Here is a 10,000-nt window from a genome sequence, read left to right as displayed (position 1 = left end):
TGATTAACTTAATCATTTGGATCTAGTTGAAGTGGACTTCTGGTCATGAAAAAACACTCATCCAGGAAAATCTCATCATGGAAAAAAAATGGGCTGATAGATGGGCGATGAAAATGTATTGTCATGTGAAATTGTTACTGACTGTTGGATGTTGGAGATGTTTCATCATCAGAACACAAAGCACTTGTAGTGAGAATGACTCAGCAGGCCTATAGGAAGGGGCTCATTCACAAGGGTGAAGTTTACCCTCCATCAACGGTGCCTGGGAGAGAGCCGTCTCCAAGGAGAACACTGTCCATACAGAGGGACCTCTTCCTGCCCACCATTATCAGCAGTGTGTTACAGAAAACTGAAGTAAACAACCTAGAGAGACAGCATGGAGAGTGCTCAAATATACAGCATAACAGATAACATGATAAGAAAGTGTGCAGAAAAATGGTCTATTAGCATTACAAAGAGAAGGCAAGGAGTCTTGATAATGTGTGTGACTGTTTGTGTGGACCGGGCCTACAAGCCACACACCCAGGAGAGTTGCTATTCCCTGAGGCACCTGGATCCAATTAATAAGAGATAACTGATTATATTATTTTGATATGTTAATCAGATTTTGGTGTGAAATTAAATTGAAGAAGCAGGTGTATTTATGATCAATTTATTTTCTACATATAACTGTAAAGATGATGTTAGCATTGGGTGAATATAGAACAAATAGTATAATAAAACTAAACAGAGTAATAAGGAAAATTATTGGATGTTATGTTGATATTGTTATAAATGCACTGTTTGATAGAACTGATTACCAGGATTATTATCAGGCTTTGAAGTTTCACATTTGCAAGTTTGAAGCAAAAATTTAATGTGCATAACAACCCTATTCAGGGAGGGTAGTTATGTATCAATATTCCATCTACAGAGAAACATTATTTGACTTTCTGAACAAATTCCAGTAAGTGTAAACAGTGATTGAGTGTAAAACTTCTTTATCATGACTGTAGTGTGTGATGCTAGGCAATTTATATGGAGCTAATGTGATCCTAGGTTCATATTTCTTTTGTTAGGCCATATGGGAAGTTTGCTCACTCAAGGTATTACTTTAGGTAGGAGATCGATTCCTTGTCAGGGGGGGGTAGATATACATATATGAAATTTGTTTATTGTAATAGTAGTTATTTTGAATGAAACAGAAAATAGAGTTATTTGTTTGATGAAAAGATGATTAGAAATATTTTTGGAAAATCACTCTTTACCTGCATAAATCCAGAACAAAATTAAACCGTAGTTTCGTCAATACTAAAAGATTACATATTGATAAATTCCTCTACGTTCCGAAAACCAGAATAAAAAACCTTGTCGTATTGTCTACTGTTATTTGTGAAATAGGGCAAAGAATGACATTTCCTTAATAGGTTAGAATTGTTTTGTTTCTTGGTTAGTAAGATGCCTGACATGGGACTTGAAATTCAGTATGTAAAACAAAAGAAATGATTTATTTGACAGAATATATATATTTTGCATGTTGCTTTTAGTTTGATTTACTGCCCCTGATAATGGTAAGCTTTAAGCATGTGGGAGTACACATATATATATATATTTTCAGTCCTCCATAAAGAGATATTACTAAAAATTTGTTCAGAAAATATTGTTATCATTAAGAATCTGATTAGAGTGTCCCAGCATTGGGAAATGCAGCCGTTACAAACCTTCGCTCTGTTTCTTCCAGGCGGAGGCAGACTTGAGAAAGGCCCAGGCGGACTTTGACAGGCAGGCTGAAATTACAAAACTTCTTCTGGAAGGTGTCAGGTAAGTGTCTGTGAGCAAATGGAGCTTGTTATCATTATTATTATTATTATGGAGAGGCATTATGATTTTTTGTCATTATTTTGATATAGAGGAATTAATTATTTTGGTTTTATTATGGCATACAGGCATTTTAATTTTTTGTCATCATTTTGATATAGAGGAATTATATATTTTGGTTTTATTATAGCATACAGGCATTATCTCTTTTGTCAATATTATGATAGGGGCATTATGTCCTTGTAGTTAGAAATGTAATTTAATTCCCAATGCCTGATAAGACAAATCTTAGTATTTGAAATTGTGAATCCATACTGTCATCTTTTCCAGTGGAATGACAATCTGTTTTTCCTCATCAGATCCTCGCAAGCTGCCCACCTGCGCCACCTGAACGAATTAGTTGAGTCGCAGGTGCGGTATTATGAAGAGTCCCAAAAAGTGATGGTTGAACTGCAGAAAGAGATGGCCAGGTAGGTAGATGTTGTAATTATATTTCAGGATTTACCTTATTTTGCAAAAGAGCTTATTGATTAATAGATTGATTTATCTATTTGGCTCATATATATATATATATATATAGATTTATATATATATATAATGTATATATATATATATATATATATATGTATGTATATATGTATATATATGTATATATGTATATATATGTATATATCTATCTATATATCTATATATCTATATATCTATATATCTATATATCTATATATCTATATATCTATATATCTATCTATCTATATATATATATATATATATATATATATATATATATATATATATATATATATATATACATGTAGCTATATATATATATATATATATATATATATATATATATGTATATATATATTATATATGTATATATATAATATATTTAAATGTATATATGATACATATATATATATATATATATATATATATATATATTTTTTTTTTTTTTTTATATATATTCATATATATACGTATATATATATATATATATATATATATATATATATATATATATATATATGTATTTATATTTACAATATATATTTATATGTATAAATGTTTGTATGTTAAAATGTATATATATATGTATATATGTAAATATATATGTAAATATATGTATATATGTAAATATATATATAAATATATGTATATATATTATGTATATATGTATAATATATATATGTATATATGTGTGTGTGTGTGTGTGTGTGTGTGTGTGTGCGTGCATGCAGTATGTATGTATGTATATCTATATGTCTACATATATATGTATATCTATGTATGTATGTTTATATGCATATATATATGTGTGTATGTATATATATATGCATATATATATGTGTGTATCTATATATATATGCATATATATGTATGTATGTATGTATTTATGTATATATGTATGTATATGAATTTTTATTATTTGATTTATATATTTCATTGTTAATGTGTTTCATTTGAATACACATATATGATTTCATATTCACACTTGGATAGAAATCTGTACATATACTTTCATGAAAACTCATACTATACATGTGTATGTATGTGTATACAGATTTTAAAAGAATGTATATTTAGTTGTGTGTGTGTGTGTGTGTGTATGTCTGTCTGTGTGTCTGTGTGGGTGTGCATGTGCATACATGCGTGCATGTTTGTGCGCACACTCGCAGACGTGCATGTGTATGTGTTTGTTATATACATGTGTGGATTTATAAATGGACAGGTCACACTCACAAAAACAACCTCATCCTGCATATTCATTTGTGTATATATGTATACAATATGTAGTATATTTTTAGACACTGATGTGCAATGATACTGCCAATTTCCCAAAAGATAGAATCAGACTTGATTCTCTGCTGATTCCTGATAGAAATTTTAAATCCAAAATTTATGTCAAATACTTCAAATCAGAAGGCTGGGGAAGGTTGGGATATAAGGAGAAAAGGATTGGAGAAGGATTGAGCTGAGGGGAAGAAGGCTTGAAAGAAAGGGGAGAAGGATGCAGGGTCCCTCTGCCACTGCAATTCCAGCATTTTCATCTTCCATGTCTGGAAAACCTTGAAAAAATGAATTTTAAAAAGAAATCCTGGAAAAGTCATGGAAATTTACATTGGGTGACTCAGTTTTTTTTTTTATAGTGCCTTTTTCATGAAAAGCATCTGTGGCATGAAACGAAATGCAAAGAAATGTTTTATATTACATATTAGTTAACGGGGATTTTATTAGTTTTTGTCGCAAACCTCTGTGGACCCTGATATTTATTGTTGCTCTAGTTGTATCCTCTATTTCTGTAGTTTAGTGCTTGAAGACAAATACTGAAAAGAAGTTACTGTAGAGTATTGCTTGAAAGTAAGACTAAAGTTTATCAAAATTGTTATGAGAAATCTATTTAAAGCAGGTGTCATCCATTTTCACCTTTTGTTGTATACTTCTCAAAAACTATTTTGTTTAAAGTACATCTTTGAAAAATAATTTTTGGATCTGGAAAAGTCCTTGAATTTCAGATTCAAATAGAAGGAAAGATAAGGAAGGCAGGTCAAAAATGTTGAAATGCAATTGGAAGTGTGAATCCTTTTATGTGTGTTTATGTATGTATGTGTGTATATATGTATATTCAAAATTTTATTTATATTCATATTTGTATTCATATTCATATTCTTGTAGAAACATATATATGCTTATACTAACACTCTTATGTATACACATGTATTTATATATGAACAAGTGTTGTAAGTGGAACTTAGGGGTTAAGGAATAGTTGGTTTAGAACTAACTGTTGCAGTTACGATGCTTGTTGGCTTTATTGATATTGTCATATATTAATGCCAAAAACTTGAACTTTGTAAAAGGAATGTAAGGTTTCAGTTTTCTGTATTTGCTTTTACTCTTTTTTTTTTAACCTTTCTTTGTGTAGACTGAAGTGTGAATAGGGGATTTTATAGTGTCCAAAAGTGAATATCTTAAAAAACAACATAACTATTTTGCATATTTATGGCAAATTTGGTCATCCTGGATAAATGCGACCCTATGTATTTCTGATGCGTTTGATATTTTTCTGAATAAGTTTACCACTGTGTGAGAAGATAATTGAAAGTGAGAATACCACAGCATAAACACACACTGTTCCAAATCGGTAGCTGCTTGCCATTTAGAGAACATGAAGAGGAAGGAGTCGAAGAGGTATGCTAGACTCCACTGCAAATTATACCTCTGGAGAGATAGTTACGGTGATTTTCGTTTTTTTAATGTGGTGTAGTGTGCAAAATATTGAAGAAACTTTGTGCTATTGATGTGGATGTGGAATTTTTGAAGTTTTGGGGTTATTGAAGAAGGGTTTCCTTGTGTTGAGAGTTGGTTTGTTTGTGTGTTTTCATCCAAGTTAAATAAAAAAAATAAAAAGTATTTATGTTTGTTGCTGTGGAGTCAGTAGTTAGATAAGCAGTCCTAAAATGAATTCATCTATCATGGTGGATAAGGAAGCATGGCACAAATGCTGCTTTGGTGCTATGTGATTCATTTATAGTTATGTTACAGCTGAGAGGTGTTTTTCATTGGCTTTGATATACTGGTTGCTATTGTTCATTAGATTTGAATTGTTGTATTGCTGAGATTGGAATCCTTGTTATTGATATAGTTGGTCATCATTATTAATGAATTTTGTTGTTGTCTTTAGTGAATTTTCATAGCGAAAATCTCCAGGTATGCAACAGTGAGGCTGCAGACTTGTAAATATTCAGCTGACATAATTCACAAGACCTCTTTTTTGGGGAGAACAGAGGTACTTGTATGGTGCTTCTAAGAAACCAAGAGAAAGAATGCATAATAGATTTCCCTTTGATACTAGATCTGTGGCAGGATGCCCTTTCAGTGTGCATGGCATATAATGATGCCATATTGCAATTGGCTCCAATATGACTGTCATGTAATGATGCCACAGCCAATTGCTGAGGAAATTTATTTTTCACTCCCAAATTCCATATCACCCATGGGCTGCAGTTGCGAGTTTTACTATTGAAAATGAAAGGCAAGGAGACAGGCAAGCAACTCTTGCAGTATGTTAAATGAGCCAAACTAGCCAGTCCAGCTCATGCACACAGCCATTGTGAGATATCAAGCCTGTTTCCAGGGCCATCCAGCTGTTAAGAAATACTGTACAGGATAGGTTAAGTTATAATCATGATCAGCATTAACCTTTATTGGACAGTTGTCAGTACTGTATTTGCCGGGCATGGGCTTCAGCTGATGATGGCTTTGACAAGCCCAGAAAGGGGCTGAGATTACCACTGGGGGAATTTCATCCTCAGTGTCCTCCCCCTCCCCCAAGTATTTTTCTCCCCCATTCCCCATCTGTCCCACTTGAGGGGTCACCTTTTTTTCTCCAGTTTTGCAAAAAATACCACACCAATTCCAAACCCATCGCTACCGCTCTTCAAGGTAAGAGTAATGATGAATAGTAATGTGTTCATTTGCTGTAGTGTACATACTTTTTTTTCTTCTTTGAGATTCTAACTTTGAATTTTTTTTTTTCCAAAGTACTTGGCTATCGTGAGGAATCTTGACCCCAACCCTGATGACCCCAGGCCATCAGTGAGGGAGCCACACCTCTGGACGTTCTGCCAACCTTCCCAAATTTGGAGACTGATGACTCCGACGACTCTGACTGGGATATGGAGGACTATGACAACTCTGATGATGATGTCATTTTCATGCCAGAGAAAGGATCAGAGAACGACGCTGTGTGGGAGGAGGTGGACTACATGTCTGCTCATGACACGTCCATTGACTTTGATGAGCCCCTCTCAGCTATAGCGAGTATTCTTGCTAACCAGAACATTCCAGGGACTCTGGATTTTGTCTGGAAGAAGAAGAAGCCTTTTATGTGTTGTCATGGGTTCAAGGCCATCCCAGGGGTCAAAGCTGACCACCTGGATGCCGACTAGACCTCACGGAAGATTCTTGACACCTTCCTAATGCTGGAGCTGTGGGAAACAGTGACAAGGGAAACTAATCGGTATGTGTAGCAGAGGCCATTCACCCAATCTTCTCACATGAGGCAGAGAAGATGCAGTCATTCATTGGCCTCTGTCTGCTCATGGGCCTGCAGCTGTGACCCCATTCGCAGAACTACTGGTTGAGAAACCAATTGATTTCCTCACTTGTCTTCGCCGAGTAAATATCTCGATGCATTGCAGTCTCACATCTATTTCTCAGACAATGAGGACTCCCAGACTGACACTGACCTTTTGTGGAAGTTAAGGACAGTGCTGGATGTCCCTGACAAGACCTTCAAGACGGTCTACATCCCGTGGCAGAAGATTGTGGTTAATGAGTTGTGAGCTTACAGAGGATTTCACCATGTGATTCAGTTCAACCTGATGAAGAGGGCATGGTTCAGCATGAAAATCTACCATCTGTGTGAGTGATGGTATAGGTGCTGGCTACACCATTGTCTTCAACATTCACATGGAAAAGGACCACAGAAATGTGCCTGCCAGCATGAAGGCCACCTTCGACCTTCTGAACTGCTCCTTTTTCTTTGAGCAGGGTTACAAGCTGTTCCTGAACAGCTAGTAGAGTTTGGCAACCCTCTTCCACTACCTGCAGTCGAGGAAGACCAATGCTCTGGGAACAGTTCATACCGATGAACCTTAAGGTGAGCGATTATGGTGATGTCAACTTCTGGACTTCAGTATCAGGGATGTTGGTCATGTTGTGGATGGATCGAGAGCAAGTGAACATGCTTTCGACCATTCATGGCCCTGATATGATGAACCTGTCCCTGAACTGCCGTGGTAACATCAGGAGGAAGCCCCAGGCTGTCCTTTACAATGTAGGAATGAAGGGGAATTATCGGTCAAGTTGGCATTGTCCTACGCCACCACTAGGATGAGCAATAATTGGTATCTTTTACCACTTGCTCGACATATTGGTGGTGAATGCCTATGTGGTGTTGGGGGACCCTCTCTCAGCTCAAGTTTCATCTTGAGCTGATAGTAGACCTCACTCATCAAACTCTTCCCTATGGGAGAAGGGGCAGCCTTTGGACGCCTCTGATTGCCACCCCATTGCCTCCCTGCTGCCGGAATGCCAGCACTAGCAGCACTAGCAGAAGCAATGCCAGCAGGTACCTCAGGGCCACATCCTGGAGTTCATTCCAGGATGCAAATACCGCTGGTGCCGTTACTGCCTCATGAGCTGCATTCCTATGAAAGAGACGCTCTACAGGTACATCCGGTGTGATGTCTCTCTCTGCACCACTGATTTTTTCAATATGTGGCACAGCAACAGGTAGTGAGAGGCTACCAATGTGAGGCTTCAGCACCTCTGGCAACAGCAGGCTTCAGGTTATTGCCACCTCTGGTAGAATCAGGCTATCACCACCTATGGTAGGAGCAGGCTATCACCACCTCTGGTAGCAGGGAGGTTATCACTACCCACGGTATCACCACCTACAGTAGCAACGGGCTATCACCACCTACAGTAGCAATGGGCTATCACCACCTATAGTAGCAACGGGCTATCACCACCTACAGTAGCAATGGGCTATGACCACCTACAGTAGCAATGGGCTATCACCACCTACAGTAGCAGCAGACTATCACTACCTTGGTAGCAGCAGGCTTTCACCACCTGTAGTAGCAGCAAACTGTTACCACCTTGGTAGCATCAGGTTACCATCAACATCTCCAGTAGTGGCAGACTACCTTTCGCACCTCTAGTAGCAGTAGCAGTTGAATAAAATCAACAACAGAAAAATGTATGTTTTCATCTCCTATTTCATAGTCAGAATGCATCGTTTTTAACAAGCCATAAAGCCATAATTGATGTCCACCTGAACTCTGAATCGCAAGTAAGATGAACATAAAAATATCCTGATAAGCAAAGTCACTTTGCATTCACACAGCTCCAGAGTTGGCTTTTTCAATAGCCTTGAAAATAACAGGATATTTCTTTCTCAAATTATTGTAAAATGTATAGTCAGATTGACCCGGAAACACCCAAGCTGCGTGAGCTAAGCCCACTTGCGCCGTGATGGCACCCTTTCACGGTATGTTAGGTCTGGGCGGATCTGTCTGGACTGCGAAGGCTCGCGGAAGATTCAGGACCTGGCTCATATGGATTAAAAAAAAAAAAAAAAAAAAAAAAAGGTATTGCCTGTCTTCTTTTCTTCCACTCTTCATTGAAATTTCAGAGTTGTACTGTGGTTGTATGGAGTTTACTTTGTGTCTCTGCTCTATATAAAGCTTTTACTGTAGATTAATATGAACTTAAATCTAGTGTCGTTTTGGGAGTCTGAAAAAATATGGGGTGAAGTGAATATATATATATATATATATATATATATATATATATATATATATATATTCTTATTTGTAGTAGTGACAATATATAAAGAACCAGCTATCTGAATTTTCAAGGGTACAGCGTGGCCCTCCGATGTCTCCTGAGGTGAAGTGATTTAGGCATGTTGAAGTCTGTGTTGGGCCAAACAGACAATAATTGAAATTCATGTAGTCATGTTAATAGGTGTCAATTTGCACAGCCACATATTTTTTGTTATGTGGTTATCTGTTAAAAAAAAAGTATATCAAAACTCAGAGCATAAAAGGAGATTATTTACTTATTTATTATAGGTGTAATTGAACATATAGTATGAATGCATTACATAAGCCTGACTCATGGAGAGTGCAGATATACTAAAATAGTGTTTACATGAAAGATGCAATAGTTCATGTTATTTTTTTCTCAGGGGGGGGGGGGGGGGATTTGTTGTCAAAGATGGCAGTGCCCCTGTAAGGGGATTCTTCATTACAGTGAGCAGGTCACCACACAGCTGAATTAACCCATCAGTAAGGATTGTTTCAGATATTTCTCCTCATTTGCTTGTTGCCTCCATACATACAATTATCAGCACAATTTCCATCTGTACAATGATGAACAGTAGGTTTGTGTATTTTTGTATTCACAACAGTCATGACAGGGGCCAAATTTCAGCAGAATATTATTATTATGCACAAAAAACAAGTAGAAATGTCTTATCTGTGATTCTTGTTGGTAACTAGGAAATTTGAAATTAGTGCTGCAAAACTGATCGAACCAGACAACTATTTGTTAGAAAATTATTGAAAATCATCCTCTACATTATGTCTGCAAGCTTCATAAAAACAGATGATTAGATATGCAATGTGTGTGT

At 36.3% G+C, this 10,000-nt stretch overlaps 1 protein-coding gene across 4 annotated transcripts in view; it reads left to right on the top strand.

Moving 5' to 3' along the window:
- Positions 1 to 10,000, top strand: part of LOC125027727 (endophilin-B1-like) — a 50,688-nt gene that overhangs the window by 14,723 nt on the left and 25,965 nt on the right. For all 4 annotated transcript variants that reach the window (XM_047616831.1, XM_047616830.1, XM_047616828.1 and 1 more), the window contains 2 exons: positions 1,721 to 1,800; positions 2,157 to 2,267. In XM_047616831.1, the coding sequence (XP_047472787.1) occupies positions 1,721 to 1,800; positions 2,157 to 2,267 (191 nt within the window). The remainder of the gene's footprint in view (positions 1 to 1,720; positions 1,801 to 2,156; positions 2,268 to 10,000) is intronic.

Source organism: Penaeus chinensis, chromosome 8, assembly GCF_019202785.1.
Source record: "Penaeus chinensis breed Huanghai No. 1 chromosome 8, ASM1920278v2, whole genome shotgun sequence".
NCBI lineage: Eukaryota > Metazoa > Arthropoda > Malacostraca > Decapoda > Penaeidae > Penaeus > Penaeus chinensis.
This window is presented reverse-complemented; position numbering and strand designations above follow the sequence as displayed.